Below are 16642 nucleotides of genomic sequence, written 5' to 3' on the forward strand. Positions count from 1 at the left end.
GATATGGATGAAACAAGTCATACAACAGTGTTACTTGTTCAAAGGAATCATATTGACATGCTAAAATGATGAAAGTGAAAATGTTAAACAGCTAGGGACTATCGAGCAATTGAAAAAAAACGTATAAAAAGTTCAATTTTTTGAGGTGTAATTTTTAGTCAAAATTAGGCAGCTAGTCAAATGACAGCCCAAGTAACATTTTTTCCAGGAGTTCTACAAGAGCTCCTCAAGATAGCTACAGCATAGCAGTTTGGACCGCGATAGGATAAAACTCTCTTCAAGTACTCTTCCAAACTCCTGAAGAAGTTGTGAAGAGAATTTTATCCTACCGCGGTCCAAACTGTTTTTGTAATTTTCCCATTTTTGCGCGTGGCGCGTCGAAAAACCCAGTTTTTATTTTCAAAAAATCGTATCTCAGAGTATTGAAAACATGACTTCACCATTTTTTGATATATTAAGTAAAATTTTCCGAGGAATCTGATAAAAATATTTTCAGACATAGGCTCTTCGGTTCCGAGACCTTCAAAACAGCATTTTAAGTTTTCATACGACTTTTTCAAATCAATTCAAAAATTACCTTTCTTTTGCGTCTAAGACAGCTAAAATCGGATGAAATGGCGCGGAGATATGATTTTTTGAAAAAAGTCATTTTTGCGAAAATCGACGAAAATAGCCATTTTTCGGACCACTCTAACACGGCGTAGGTCACCCTAATGGCCAAACAAAAAAAAATTCGGGTCTAATGATTTCGGCCAAGGACATCCCCTCCACTCTTGGACAATTTCCATACAAAACATATCTTTTTGCATGAATCGTGAACAATCAATGACCCCCCCCCCCCCTAAGGTGTCCACGTGAATGAATGGTCCCTAATATAATTTCAATACACATGAATGAGAGTCAAATAAATTGCTAGAAAAAAAACAATACTTAAATAAATAGACCACTTCTAAAATTGCTATTGAGATTTAAAAAAATAAACTAGATTAGTTAAAAAAAATACTGTTACTGCTCGTTAGCTAATTTTTTGGCAACACTGAAAAAAAATATAAGTACCAAATTCCTAAATTCTAGGAATTTCGGCTCTTTTCCTTATTAAGAAATCCAAAAAACCCGATTACTAAATAAGGGATAGAGGCAACATTCCTAGAAGAAAGGAATTTGATACTATTTTTTTATTTCAGTGAATACTTTTAACATCATATTCTAACTTAAACACAAGACATTTGCAACAGAGAAGTGTGAATCATTCCATCTCCCACAATACTACGCGTAGTCAAAGCTACTGCCTTGGCTTGGTTCGACTGTTCCGACTTCCAGACAATAAACCCATTCGTCACCCGAATGTCGTCGACAGCATAAATGGTCCTTGGTCGGAAATGCTTTTTTGATGAGCTCAACGCAGATAAGAACAACCCATAGACTGGCCGATTACTCCTTCAGGCAAAACCCACCCCTTTTCGGTCTGGAAAATGGAGAAAAATGCACAGTTCAAAATTGTGGAAATTTGTGAGATTGTTAGTTACTGAAACAATCAATAGCTAAAATGTTTGAATGATTTTTTCACTGTGAATATCCGAATTATCTGCGAATCTCAGAAAAATTTATTGTTATTAATATGATTATTTTATTGCACTTCAAAACAAAAAAGGGGAAAGACAACCAAGAGGACGCGCATCGTTCACAATGTCTCCATTTTGCTGGAAATTCCTCGGCAAAGGGCAAATGAGATTGGATCGGAAGCAGATTATGATTCAGAAGAAAACTGCGTGAATAGTTTTATTTGATGAATAATTCTCCGCCCCCACCCCCTCAACATTTCCCGGGGGTGGTTGTAGTGAAAATTTACATTGAAATTACATTCTGTGTGATCTAAGGGATTGGATGGAAACTTGTACCATCTTCTCAACTCAACTCAACTACTGGGTGCTTTTTAACAACTGTGGGTGCAGTAATCGAAAAGAAATTCTACTTCAAAAAACGACCAACACCGCACATTCCATCACAATTTTAATTTCCCCTAGGTATTTTGCAAAATCATGCTCCAACGCGCACTTCCAGAAATGACATCCAAAGAATTCTTAACACATCTCATCCTTCTATGTCCTTCTCCGCAAACTTCCTCATCCAGTCATAATCATCCGTCTTGCAAGATATCAACGCCTTATTATGCTTCTTGACTATCCTGGAAATGACATTCATTACTCTCATTCCCCGACCCACGCAGCCGGGGTTTCCGGTGATGATTACCATATTTATTACAATATCTGGTGACGTGTGAAATAATTTCAGCCTCCATCCTGGCGGGACGTCCCATTCGTCATTTAGTTGAAGTTCAGCAGCATCGCCACAAACGAGTAAATTTGCTTGTAGATCTGAAAAGAAGACATGAATATTTTTGTTTTGCATTTTTGAAGCACTTGCATAAATACGCAGATTATTCACAAAGCAAAAATGGCTTTTTAGCACCATTTTTTTTCATTTCTTTTTAGAGAAAACAGTTTAAGGAACGCTGCTGAGTGTTAATTTTTCTGAAAAAGTAATATTTTTTGCAACAAGTTGCAAAAATGTTTTTTTCACGAGTCGTACTTTTGTCTATCAAGGTTTACCAAGTTGGGTAAATATGACGAATGCTGACAAAATCATTGTTCTGCATGTTTTTTGAAACGGAGTAGCAAAAAAATAGTTTAAGCAACAAGTTGCAAAAAGGTGATTGTTTCAGCACTAGTCGTACATTGTCAAGGTATGAGAACACATTATTTTTTTTTTATTTATTTTTTCAGGGCATTCAAATAAACATTTTCATCTATTAACAATATACAGCTTTGGGAAGTAATTTACAAAACTAGATCTAGGTGTTAATTTGTTTCGTTTATTTTGGATCTGAAGTAATAATCACAACGTCTTTCCATAACCTGATACAAAGTGTTATACTAACAGGCTATCGTTTCCAATAAATTACAAATTACAAATTACAATTACAATATTAATATGAAGACATTTGGATATACCATTGCCGAGGTATAGCTATTTTAAGTTAGCAGTTTCAAAAAACGGATGCCACGATATCTCAACACTGCGTTGGCCAAATTGGCTCCAAATTTTGGTGATGGTTCGGTGTGCATGACGAAGGCCGATTTTCAAAAAGTTTATTAAAAAAAGATAAAAATTGTTTTCTGTTTTTCATATATTTAAAAAAAACCTAAATTTCCAAATCAGCCTTCGTCATGCTCACAAAGTTTGACGGTTAGCTTTGCGCATGGCAAAACTTTAAACATAAATCGTCTTCGACTCAATTAAATCATGAAATATCTTTATGAATCTATCAGGAGTGATTGGAAACCATCTTTTGAAAGGGTTTAATAAATAATTGGATGCATGAATTTTTGAGATTTTTCAAATGGATGTAACCCCTTAACCAACGAAGTTTACCGAAAAACGCTTTTCGAATGAAAGTTTATGTCTATGTTGCTTTTCGACACAAGTGTTTAAAAGTTCAACTTTTCATCACCCATTTCAGTACTGAAAAGTAGAAAGTTTTGCAACGAGTTCCATACAACGTTTCTTGCAATTCCGAAAAACACCCTTTGGACAGAATTATAGGACAAATGTCCATTAGGGTGGAATCTAGTTATATGGAAAAAATTAAAATGTTGAAAATGCAATCAGCAACACATTTTTTGGGTTCCTTTTAGGGTCCCGATCAACCTCCCAAAATTTGGGAGCGATTGGTTAAGCCCACGATTGGCGCAAAGCGAATGAAATTTGTATGGAAATTACTATGGGGAAACATGCATTTTCACATTTTTGAAATTGCAAAATTCGTGTTTTATTATTTTATGAAACTAACACCGTCGAAGTATAGCCCTGAATGTCCTGAACAACTCTCCCGAAGACAGTATGGTGCTAAAGTGCATCACAAAAAAGATACAGAGTTTTCAAAAGTAGTGTATTGAAATAATCAGTGAAACTCACATTTTCTGCCACCATTGCCGAAGGAACCATGGTACACAACATAAACACGATTGTTCTTATATTTTGATGAGCCTTACGTAAAATCGTTATGAAGAAATGTTCAGAAGACATTATTTAGTTAAATTGCACTACAATTCCTCAAATATATTATATTTTACGAAAATTTCCACTTGATCTGGCAGTGTTGTCAAAAAGTATGATTTTTGCCGAGTATTCCGAAATGACTCTCTTGAACGCTCTGTAACTTTTGTTAGAAGCAAGTTAGCACCATACTGTCTTTGAAAGAGTTGTTAAGGATATTAAAGGCTATACTTCTACGGTGTAAGTTTCATAAAATAAGAAAACACGAATTTTCAAATTTCAAAAATGTGACAATGCAAGTTTTCCCATAGTAATTTCCATACAAATTTCATTCGCTTTGCGCCAATCGTGAGCTTAACCAATCGCTCCCAAATTTTGGGAGGTTGTTTGGGACCCTAAAAGCGACCCAAAAATGTGTTGCTGAAGAAACCAATTTTCGATTCCACCCTAATGTCCTCAATGCATGGATGAATCGATTAAATAAAAAAATGTTGAAAAGTATAACTATTCAGTATTTGTTTTGAAAAGTGTTAATATTCGATTCTGTTATTTTTTGTGCAGAAAAGTAGGCTTTTTTGTCGTTCTACGACGGAATTGCAAAAAAAGAATATTTTTATACAAAAGGGATTAGGCCGATAAAAAAATTATTTGAAGTTTTTTTTGTATATTTAGAGGATGAATGATTTTAATTAGGAATTTGAAACTCTTGGAACGATCCAAATGATGCTATCCCAGAGATTGTTATCCGAGCATTCGTTGGTGAAGGTTGTCTGAATCAACATGACTCGTCGCGTCCCGGCGCAAAACGCCGGCAATATTGCCCTACCTGCGGCTCAAGCAGGCAAAAAAGTGGGAATTTCCAAAAGGAAGGTTGAGGCCTCAACTGATGGCCAAAAACCGGGAATTTCCAAAAGGAAGGTGCTTTTGGAAGTGACATCGAACAGCAAAAAGACGAAAAAGAGCGACGGTACTGTACCGATGGATGAGGAGGAGGAGAACTCTTCATCGCACGAGGAGCAGCTTTTGAAGAACAACAAGTTCGCTGGACTGCCTGACGAGGACCAGGTAGCGGAAGCAAAGGAGAATGAAGTGAAACAGCGAAAGGAGAAACTGCCTCCTTTTTATGTGAGGCAATCAGCAGCAACGATCGACTTTCGAGCGGGGCTGGTTGAACTCATCAAGTCTGGGAAATTCCAAGGCAACATTCGTCTGTGTCAGGACGGATTTAAGGTGCTGGTGCAATCCAGGCAGCACTATCAACTGGTCAAGGATTACTTGACCGAAAACGAGGCGGAGTACTTTACCCATGATGTCGTCATGGATAAGCCGTACAAAATCGTCGTCAGAGGTCTGTACGACATGCCAGTGGAGGAATTAGCTGCCGAGCTAAAAGTTTTGAAACTGGATGTGTTGGCCGTGCACAAAATGAGCCGACGCAACAAAGACATCAAGTACCGTGACCAGCTCTACCTGCTGCATTTGGCTAAGGGATCGACGACGCTTCCTGAGCTGAAGGCAATCCGAGCGGTTTTCAACATTATCGTGTCGTGGGAGCGATACCGACCAGTGCATCGTGACGTCACACAATGCTTCAACTGCCTGGGCTTCGGGCACGGAGGTAAGAACTGCCACCTGAAGCGTCGTTGCGCCAAATGTGGTACCGATGCGCACATCACATCCCAGTGCATCCAAGATTCGCTGGTGAAGTGCCTCAACTGCAACGGTGAGCATTCGTCAACCGACCGAAAGTGCCCCAAGAGAGCTGAGTTCGTGAAAATTCGGCAGCAAGCATCGACGAAGAATCAGCCTCAGCGTCGTAGAACTCCTCCAGCCCTGGTGGAGCAAAATTTTCCACCTCTTCAACCGCGACGCCAGGTCCCGAACTTGGCACCGTTGCCGTTGGATCCGAGGAAGAGAGCTGAGATGAATCATCCACGGCCGGGTTCCAGCCAGGAGCCGAGACCGCCACCACCGGGCTTCAGCCAGGAGCCAAGACCAACCCAAGAACCAGCAGCTGAGGAAAATGGTAATGATCTTTACACCTCAACCGAACTCCTCAATATTTTCAAACAGATGTCCGCTGCACTGCGTGGATGCAAAACCAAGACCCAGCAGATTGAAGTGCTGACCTCGTTCGTCATCCAGTATGGATCGTAGGTCCCTCAAGCTGCTGAATTGGAACGCTTGCTCCATTAGGAGGAAGAATTTAGAGCTGGTGGATTTTCTTCGCGAGAAGGAGATCGACGTAGCTGCCATCACGGAAACTCATCTGAAGCCCGGTGAAAAAGTTTATCTGCAAAACTACAAGATCGCGACGCAGCTCGATAGGACCACCTCTGGAGGAGGAGGTGTGCTTGTCGCTGTTCATCGTGATCTCAAGCCACGCCGGCTGCCACACTTCAAGCTGGACATCATCGAGGCCGTTGGGGTGGAAATTCCCACTTCTGTTGGCCCAGTACTCTTCATTGCTGCATACTGCCCACGTCAGGTGAATTCCAGAGATGGTTCAGCAGCAAAACTGAAGAGCGATATCCAGAAGCTGACACGGCGGAGCGCAAAGTACATCATCGCTGGTGACCTCAACGCGAAGCATGAAGTTTGGGGCAACAGCAGGAGGAATCGGAACGGAGTGATTCTGCACAACGATCTGCAAAACGGATACTACAACGTTGTGAGTCCGGATCGTCCAACGAGGGTGGCTCGGTCTGGGAATCACTCAATCATCGACTTCTTCATTACCAATATGGCTGAGAACGTGGCTCATCCTGAGGTGTTTGAAGAGTTGAGTTCTGATCACTATCCGGTGGTTGTGGAGGTTGGAGCTTCCGTTATTCCGCAGCGGCAACCAACCCGGAAAGATTACCACAACGTTGACTGGCAGCAGTTTCAGCAAGTGGTCGACAGCAACATTGACTATGATCAACACCCGGAAACTTCTGCTGATATTGATCGTTCGCTGGAGGTGATCCAGCAGGCTATCAACCAAGCGGAGGATGCCAACGTTCGGGAGGTTCCTGTTAATTTTAAGGTAACTGATATTGACGTAGATACTAAACACTTGATTAGACTTAGGAATGTTTATAGGAGACAATATCAACGGACTGGGGACTATGACAAAAAGATTTCAGTTAACAATTTGAACAAAATCATACAAGACCGACTTGACAATATCAGAAATCAAGAATTCTCAAAACATGTAAGCCAGCTGGGGAATTATTCAAAACCATTTTGGAAACTTTCAAAAGTTCTTAAAAACAAACCAAAGCCGATTCCTCCTCTTATTGTTGAGGATTCTCGTTTGATTACATCCGAGGAAAAGGCAAATGCACTTGGGCTTCATTTTGTTAGTTCACATAATCTTGGCGCTTCCATGACCAGCCGTAAAGAAACATCAGTTGCCAATAGTATTTCAACAATCAATGACTCTACCTTTGAATTTCCTGCAGATTTCCATGTTTCTGGTGAGGAAGTCAAAGTTGCAGTTAAACAAATGAAAAATATGACAGCTCCAGGCTTTGATAACATTTTTAATCTAGTGTTGAAAAAACAGAGTGATCAGTTCTTTCAACATCTAGCCAATATTTTCAATAAATGTTTGCAACTTGGTTACTTCCCCACCAATTGGAAACTGGGCAAAGTCATACCAATTTTGAAGCCTCAAAAAGATCCAACATCGCCAACAAGTTATCGTCCCATTAGTCTTTTGAGTAGTCTGTCCAAACTCTTTGAGAAGGTCATCTATTCAAGGCTTTTGGATTTTACCAACGATAATAATATAATTTTGAACGAGCAGTTTGGCTTCCGAAAGGGTCATAATACTGCTCATCAGCTTACGAGAGTTACTAAAATCATCAAGCAGAACAAGCTTGAGTCTAAATCAACTGCTATGGCTTTGTTGGATGTTGAGAAGGCTTTTGACAATGTTTGGCATGATGGTTTGATACATAAACTGTATTTATACGGTTTTCCAATGTATCTTATCAAAATTATCCAGCACTATCTTTCAGAGAGATCGTTCAAGGTTTTTCTGAATGGGATTGCTTCTGGATTATTCAACATTGATGCTGGGGTTCCCCAAGGAAGTATTCTTGGCCCACTTCTGTACAATATTTTTACATCTGATTTGCCTACTCTTCCTGGTAATGGTGTGTTGTCACTTTTTGCTGATGACACTGCCGTTATTTATAAGGGTAAAATAACCAGATATTTAGTTGGCCGTCTTCAGAAGGGTCTTGACGTTCTTTCCGAATACTTTGGCGACTGGAAAATTCGCATAAATGCAGCCAAAACTCAAACCATCATTTTTCCACTTTCCAAATCGGCCAGATTTGTCCCAAAGGATGATGTTTTGATTAAAATGAATGATGTTTCGATACCCTGGTCAAAGGAAGTTGTCTATTTAGGTCTCACACTTGACTCGAAACTTTTGTTTCGGCAGCATGTAGATAAAATATTGAACAAGTGCAGCATTCTCATCAGGTGTTTGTATCCTTTAATTAACAGAAAATCAAAGCTATCTTTGAAAAATAAGCTAGCAGTTTACAAACAAATAATTTACCCCGTTATTGAGTATGCAGTACCTGTTTGGGAGTGTTGCGCTAGAACTCATAAATTGAAGCTCCAGCGTGTCCAAAACAAGGTACTCAAAATGGTTTTGAATGTTCCTGGCTGGACAAGATCAAGTGAGGTTCATGAATTAGCAGAAGTAAAAATGTTGGATCAGAAGATTCAAGAAAAATGTTTGAAATTCAGGGAAAAATGTGCTATATCTGAATACCCCTTGATTCAAGGATTGGTTTAGTTTATGGTAAGATTTAGTTAGTTTTAGGTTAGGTTATGTTTTCTTAATTTTTTTTTTCCTCATTGTACCTAGTGTTACAAAAATGATAAATCATATACTTTTAAAGTTAAGAAAATGAACAGTGTTTAAATCACGAAAAGCAAACTAAAGCTGAAGAGCCACAGCTGACCACTTATTATGTAAACCAAATGTAATTATTATAAGAAAGATTCAATAAAGTATATTTAATTCAAAAAAAAAAAAAAAAATGCTATCCCAGAATTTATAAAACGAAATTTGAAAATTTTCCTGTGAGAATATTTTAATCTCAAAATTCAGCTACAGTAAAAATTTTACGTAGTTTTTAAAAGAAACCTGTTTTTTTGCCTTCCTCGCTGAGGTTAGCTGAAAACTGAACAATTTCTGTGTGTACGATGTGTATCGATAAGAAGTTCAAAAGTTATGTATAAAAATGTGTTTTCATTAATTTCCGGATGTCAGAAAAGTGACTTAAATTCCAGCATGTTATACATCGCTAATTAGATACTTGAAAGACCTTTCCAATTAGTCCAAAACATTGAGGATCTGGCAACCCTGCCTCGACTTAACAGATTAGTCATCTAATGCATCTTTGGATAAATAGACTTTCCCAAAAATTTTAAGAGTTTGAAGATTTTTGAGAAGTGAGAAAGGCACCAACTACATGGATGGTTTCAGTAACTTTTTTTTAGATTCTTCACTTTAACAAATATAAGTCATTAATATTTTTGAAACAAATTTCAAAAATATCAATCGCAAATTGAACTTATTTTTAACAATGGTAAGGGGAGAAAATTCAAAATATTTTTTCTGTTATTTTTCTGAGTCTCTGAACTTTATATAAGTTTACTTGAGAAAAAAAAATCAAATACTTGCTTAAAAAATATAAAAATAAGCATACAATATTAAAATAAGTAAAAGATTGGTAAGATTAAAATTGGCTGAGTCCTACATTGTTGAAAACGATTATATTTTGCTAGGTTTCATTTTTGGAAAACATATTTTTTGATTTACGGTTCACGCTATATTTAAACCGGACTCGTATTAAGTTACTCTAATACTTGTTTCTAAAAATGATACAGCGTGGTTTTGCTGAAACGAGGAGCGAAGTGAGGGGGTGTCAAGTTTTTTTTGCGTAACGTAATAAAAGAACACTCCTTTACTGTCACATCTGGTTGTTTAAGATGTTGAAGGTACGTACCGTCACAAAGTAGAACAAATCGACAGCATTGAATCCATCAGACAGCACCATCGGTTGCTGGGCCGAGTGGAGCAGCAGCTGGAGGCTCTTCTGGGCTTCGATCGGCAGGTTGTTCCAGGATATGTCGTAGATCTCGCGAATCAGTTGGTCATTCTGTATGAAAAGTAAACGGGATAGAAAAGAAAAGTCTCCCCACCTTGAAAGTTTTGTTTAAATATCAGGGCTGTAACTTAGGTATTTTGTTTAGCCACTCTGACTCCGGCATCTGAAGATTTAACGATTTCAATTTCGGGTTCCTCTCTCCAGCAAGACCCGACTTCGTTGAATTCAACTGTAACAACAACTCCCATATAAAAAATTCTTAAAATTTGCCATGTCCATAAATGCATAGCTGTCCCATATAAAATTTTCCAATTTTTCCCGACTTTTTCTGACCACCAAAGCCAAACAGAATCAAACATTTTTCATTTGTTTTTTTTTTTCATCATTATAGTTTATATAGTTGAGACTACAAATTTCAAGTGCATTTTTATCAAATGCTTGAAAATGTACTCCTAACAAAAAAGCTTTTGTGGGTAACTTATGGCTCCATGAGCTAACTTACTTTACTGGACAGCAGCGTTCCCATCAAACAAGCGGAAAACAACTGCAATGCGCTGCCAAACGCTACCGCCGACCCCGTGTACCAGATTTCATCAGCCAGAAATTGTTCATTAGAAGGAGATTCTGGTGTTTCATTTTGGCTGCTCAAACAATAATTACCGTTACAAGAATATAACATGAAAAGACAGTTTGAGCGATCAAGCTGCCAAAGTTGACGTAAATGCCGTTTTGCAAAACATCGTCCAAATCACTGAGATTCCTGAAATTTTTCCAATCTTTGGATGATCTTGATTAACTTGATTGGAAAACAAACCCAGTATGTTGAATGTGTTTTTCGATAATATCATCCAATAACTCATTTATGGCAGATCCATTCCGTTCCAACTCTGGTGATTGTGTCAAGAGATCGAGTTTTTTTAGATAAACTATGATTATCTCCAGTCGTGCAATTGCATGAATGATAAAAAATATGAATACAAGATCTGAAGCTTGCAATCCACAATAGCCGTACACCAGTAATGTACTTTGGTAAGCGAAATTAATCCAATATCCAGCCAAGGTGTCCCGGTCAATCCATGGAAAGAAGTATCCAAACGGCAATACGTAGTGTTCGCCCACGAGAGAGCTCACGATTGAATACGCTACAATCAATCCGATCATGATTTTTGCGAAGATTGCGTAAAAAATCACGGCAAATTTGCAAAAAGTCGCTGCATTCCACATCGCTTCCTCGAACTCGTCATATTTTCGAACGTTTTGAAAGTTTTCCAAATTGCACATTTGAAGTTCATGAATCGTGGGATTGGTGTAGCTGTGAATCTTTGCAAAAGCCTGTAACCAAAGTAAATACAATTACATCCTAGGATGCAAACAAACAATACAGGACATAATTATCAAACCTGCACAGCCCCTCCAATCATTACGACGCAAAACATAACGTCAAGTAGCTGACCCCACAGAACTGTAATGCACCAGAAACTAAGCACCAGGTACAGCGTAAAGTCAGCGTACAGCAGAGCCAACCGCCGATTGTTCCGGGTGTAATTTTGACGGAAAATTTCGGCCCCACAAACGTCAGCCAAACGCATCGCAGATTCGGAGGCACTTTCGTACAAAGCCTTTGGATTTTTGAACTCACTGCTCCACAAATTACGGTGGCGCACAAAGTACCGCTTGGCAAACTCCATGGCTAACAACGAGGTTGTAACTTATCCTTGATAGGGTGATGCAGTAAACTTTACTGGCTATGTGGTAAATTACAACGGCGATCGAATGATTGATTCATTAAATCGCAGAGAGGGGTAGTGTTAATATTTAATCTACAATCAGCCTTGAAGTAATCATGCGAAACTCTAGAAGGTTTTGAGGCATCTGCTGTTTCCCAGATTCCCAGACGTTGAAACGGAATGAGAATAAACTAACTTTCGAACCTTTTTGGTATCATACAAATTAACAATTGATATCGATTGATCTCTTAGCAGCGATTAATGATTTGACTAATGGAATAACAAAAAAATATCACCCCCTGCTTTTTTTGCATTCAAATTAAATAACTTCAGCGTTGGTCTGTTCGACAAGGTTGATCCTGTTACTAATTTGAAGATTTGAAGCCCAGAAACCCAAAGCCTCAAAGCCTGATTTTTGAGAGCTCTTTTTCTGAAATACTGAGGAAATGTGAGATGCCTGTACCCGCTCTTAATAATTGGTGTCTTCCATCATTGGAAAACCGCTCGTAAAACCCACAATTTTTATATTTCAGATTTGTAGCCGTGGGGACGAACATTTTATTTTTCGATTCACAAGTTTCGACCAGTAAATGTGGTCAAAGCCGTTTTTAGAGGTATTTTTGGACTATTTTCAGATAATCCATTCCAGTCCGATGAAAGCATGCTGGAAAGTCTTGTGATTAGATTACGCCCCAAGCACTTTTCTTGTCAATTTTAATAATTGCAATACATCCGAGATCACCCGAAAATGTAGTACAAAAATTAAAGCGGCCAGCCCTACTGCGTTGTGTTTACCGCAGAGAGGATTCTGTGAACGGATCACATTCCACAGAATCTACAGGGGAGGAAGGATGCGTGGACATACCGTACCAAACGCTCCGGATCAGTTAGGTGTTGTGTTTTAGTGTAAATTTGGCAGATAATTATATTTTTAGGGGGAAGTGGAATTGGGCAAAATGGGATTAAGGAATGGGAAAGTGAGGAAGGGGTAGGAGGGCTATTGAATTTATGGTATAATAATATAAGGGAATATAATCATTTAGCAAATAATGATGGAAAGCTCTCACCAAGAATCAGCAAATCTTAAAATCTTCGAAAGACACAGCCAGGTTGTGTCCCAACCTGCAGCTCCTAAGTTCTTAGGAGCCGCCAATCCAGCCGCATCAAATCAGCCAAAATTTCCTCGTCATTTGCGCGATTGAGGCTCTATCCCAGGTCAGCGACGTCTTCCCGGACATGCAGCAACGCAACGCGAATCTCGGATACCTCCACCATCTCCACCTTGTCCACTGCCACTCACAAGTTCGTCTAGAACTAGCCGAAAAGAATTTGACGGAAATCCTCAGAAGACGAAAAAACGCGGAGCGAAAAATCAAACAAACCGGACGCGACCATAGCTTACTGCGATCTCCTTTTGGACTTTTTTACAGATAACACTTTTAAATTCAATGAATTCAGTTTCAAACAAAAAGCCTTTCGAAAACATGCGCCCAGCAATGAAATAATCAACATCAGAAGAAAATCTTTGGATGCTCATCAAGAGAAAAAATCCGAAGGGAGCATGGCTCTCGGTTCTCGCGCACGAAAGCTTGTTAAAAAAATCATCATCTTGATTATTCGGCGAAACATCTTTTTCTCTACTACACTTGCAAATGTAATGTCACACGTCGAAATATGACCTGTCACATTTTGTAGATGGGCAATGTGTGTAAACAAAGTGAAATAAATATTTTTGAGTGGTGCTGACAAGGAAATTCACAAAAAATCATCAGCAGATTGATTTTCTTGGAGAATTTTGGGAGCGATTTTCTTTCGAGTGATTTACCTCCTCTCTCTTTCGCGAGTGAAGAAGGTTCGCAAGCAAAATTGATTTTTTAACGATTCTTCCATCCCTGCATGCGCCATAAACTACTTGTGCCCATAATTTGAAGCTTTTCCAAAATTTATTTCCAGAGATACAGCCATATTCGTTTTACGTCCTATTTTTACCCTATTTTTCTGTTAATTTTTTTGTTTTTATACAGAATCATATACTGAAGAACTTCTGTTTCATTCCCATCTATTCCTCGATGACCCGGGACCCAGTACAGATGTACCCGGTTTCTAGATGCTAATTGTTTCAAAAGTGTTCTACATTCCCAAACAAGCCTGGACTGGCATGTTGGCGATTTTAATGCATTCATTGTACATTCCATGATAGCGTATATTTCCGCTAAAAATACTGTTGTCCATTGTCCCATAGGTATTGAAATATTCAGTCCAGGATCAGTTATTCCAGCACCCGTTTGTTTTCACATTTTGGATCCATCGGTGTAAAGTATGATCGACCTTGGAGGAAAAGTTGGCCCTCCTGACTCCCACTCTACCCGAACAGACGGCAATAACTAATTCCATTTTAATAACAAATACTGTTAAAATAACAAAAAGTGTTATGGAATATTCTTGCAAAATCCATTTTTGCATAAGAGTTTAATAACAGTTTATATTATCATAACGAAATTTGATATTGGTCTGATATCGATTGAAAGCCAAAACAACTTTGGAATAACATTTTTTGTTATGGAAGAATACCTCAAACCGTTATTGGGATGATCGGATTAGTTGTTAAAATAACAAAAAATAATAATAAAGATTGATTCGAAGAATAACTAAAATTGTTATTAGTCTGATATTACAATAACAATTCAATAACAAAAAAATCATAACGACGAATAACAAATATTGTTATGAATAACATAAAATGTAATTTCCAAGTTATTTCCGTATGTCTAGGCGATTTGTTTCAACCCAGCCCGGGAGCATGTTGACAGCTCCCATATAAACTGAGCGTACCGTAAACTGGGGTCAATCGGGACACATGGGGCGAATTGGGGCAGCAGTTTTAACCATGTTGGAGCACAATATTTTGATTTTTCTGGTTGGTTTCGGTTAAAACAGACTCAGACCAACAAAATGTGTACATTCATTTCCAAATTTAAAAGCTTCAAGTGCTCTAAAAACTGCTGTCCCTATTCAGACTGAAGTCCCGATTCGCCCCAGATTACGGTACCTTTTTTTGTGGGCCCAGGGGGGCCTAAGATGGCGGCCTTTGATGTTATCCAGCCAAACTTTTGAAAATGGCGAGCTTTTGCCTTGTTTCGATTTAAAACGACAAAATAACCACTGGCCTCCTGGTGGTGAATACTCGCAACTCACGAAAACTGTCAACTTAGAGTCCGGCTGTTTCAACCACTTTGAACGGTACGTCTAGGTCCAATTCGTGCTTGCCATTTCATTAGGACACATAACTTTTGTAGACAAGAGTTTGTCCCTTTCACACCTTAGGTAAACTATCATTTGAGGGAAAGGGATACACTATTGTTTACAAAAGTTACGTGCCCTTTTGAAATGTTAGGCTCCAATTTACTCTCCACCCAGTCTGTGATCTTGATACTCCTTGGTTTATTTTCAGTTCAGCTAAAATTTGCAAAAGTTCAACGGAATTGCATGCAAAGAGCATTTCTCTACGAAATCGGTCGTTTTTCTTAAATTTTAATTTTTAATCCGACTGAAACTTTTTTTGGTGCCTTCTGTATGCCCAAAGAAGCCAGTTTGCATCATTCATTCAAAAATTCAATATTACGCCCTTTTAAAATGCAAGTCTTGGTTTAAAAATTTTGACTGTATTTTTTTCGAAAAGATTGGAAAATTTCACGAATGTTTCATTTTTAAACATTGAAAATCGGTCCATGAGTTGCTGAGATATCGACGTTAGAAAACGGTGGGTTGTTTGAGTGAGTCTTAGAAAACATCAATTTTCTTGTTTTTATACACTTGCATGGCAACATCTCAGCAACTAAGGGTTCAAAAAAGCAAAATATAGAGAATTTTCTCAGCTATTCAAAAATATTTGTTTCAAAATGGGCAAACATATGCACTAACTTTAAAAAATGATAAGCTGCGACTATTTTCAAAACAGTCTCCTAAAAATGGATTTAACTTGAAAACGGTGCACTTTATCAAAATTTTACTGATGTACTTTTTGATTGCAAATTTCATTTTACATCGAAAAATAAAGTTGAAAAATTTTTGCGACCATTTTTTCGATTTTTTGAAAAAAATCAGTATTGACTAAAAAATTTATAACTCGATCAATGATTTTTTGCACAACCTGGAAATTTCTAAAAAGTTAGTTTTTTTTGCAAATCAAGTTTTCGTGAATTTTTTACGTGTATATTTTTTTTCAGTGTAGTCCATATCCTTATTTAATACTTTGCTGAAGACACCAAATCGATCAAAAAAAATATTCAAAAGATACGGATTTTTGAATTTTCATACATCTTTTTTGTATGGCCAGCTGCCAAATTTGAATGGAAAATTATATGGACAAACTATATTGTTTGTTTGTTTGTATTGTTAACCATAGACTTACATTAAAGACTGAGTACTCTTTTTTTTATAATGTATTTTTTGAGGAAAGTTTACCAAATTTTGCATAGTTCACACAAGATTGACTCTTGCCACGTTTATTTTGCCTCATGCTCTGCCCATAATTGAAAATTCGGCTACTATACCAAATCAAGTATCCAAATCTTTGCCACGGCCGTTTCAAAGCCTAATCAAAAGTAATCAATGTTATTTATACTGAGAATCTGAAACCTTATCATGTTGCATATCGTTTTTTGAGGTTGTGCTGGAAAAATATCAGTGCAGTAATTAATCTAAGCTGAGTCATCCTTTGTTCTAGGATGAAAACAA

The 16642-nt window shown here is 38.0% G+C and overlaps 2 protein-coding genes across 2 annotated transcripts in view; both read right to left on the reverse strand.

The window, feature by feature from the left end:
* Positions 1–1756: 1756 nt before the first annotated feature.
* LOC120425580 (uncharacterized) overlaps positions 1757–16642 on the reverse strand; it is a 31618-nt gene continuing 16732 nt past the window's right edge. Inside the window, exons 5-7 of the mRNA XM_052708202.1 lie at positions 10077–10229; positions 2251–2375; positions 1757–2185 (exon numbers count right to left, since the gene is read on the reverse strand). Coding sequence (XP_052564162.1) covers positions 2325–2375; positions 10077–10229 — 204 coding nt within the window. The 3' untranslated portion in view covers positions 1757–2185; positions 2251–2324. The remainder of the gene's footprint in view (positions 2186–2250; positions 2376–10076; positions 10230–16642) is intronic.
* LOC128092959 (uncharacterized) lies at positions 10561–12042 on the reverse strand. Its single transcript, XM_052708201.1, has 4 exons — positions 11579–12042; positions 10993–11510; positions 10840–10938; positions 10561–10777 (listed from the first exon to the last, which is right to left on the reverse strand). The coding sequence occupies exons 1-4, from the start codon at positions 11864–11866 to the stop codon at positions 10672–10674; spliced, it is 1011 nt and encodes a 336-aa protein (XP_052564161.1). The 5' UTR covers positions 11867–12042; the 3' UTR covers positions 10561–10671.

The sequence above is a fragment of the Culex pipiens genome, chromosome 2 (assembly GCF_016801865.2).
Source record: "Culex pipiens pallens isolate TS chromosome 2, TS_CPP_V2, whole genome shotgun sequence".
Lineage (NCBI taxonomy): Eukaryota > Metazoa > Arthropoda > Insecta > Diptera > Culicidae > Culex > Culex pipiens.

Coding starts and splice junctions, on each gene's coding strand:
- LOC128092959 (XM_052708201.1), bottom strand. CDS start 11,866: ATGGAGTTTGCCAAGCGGTACTTTGTGCGCCACCGTAATTTGTGGAGC. Junction 11,511..11,578: donor TGATTGGAGGGGCTGTGCAG/GTTTGATAATTA, acceptor CTTTGGTTACAG/GCTTTTGCAAAGATTCACAG. Junction 10,939..10,992: donor AAACACATTCAACATACTGG/GTTTGTTTTCCA, acceptor GAAAAATTTCAG/GAATCTCAGTGATTTGGACG.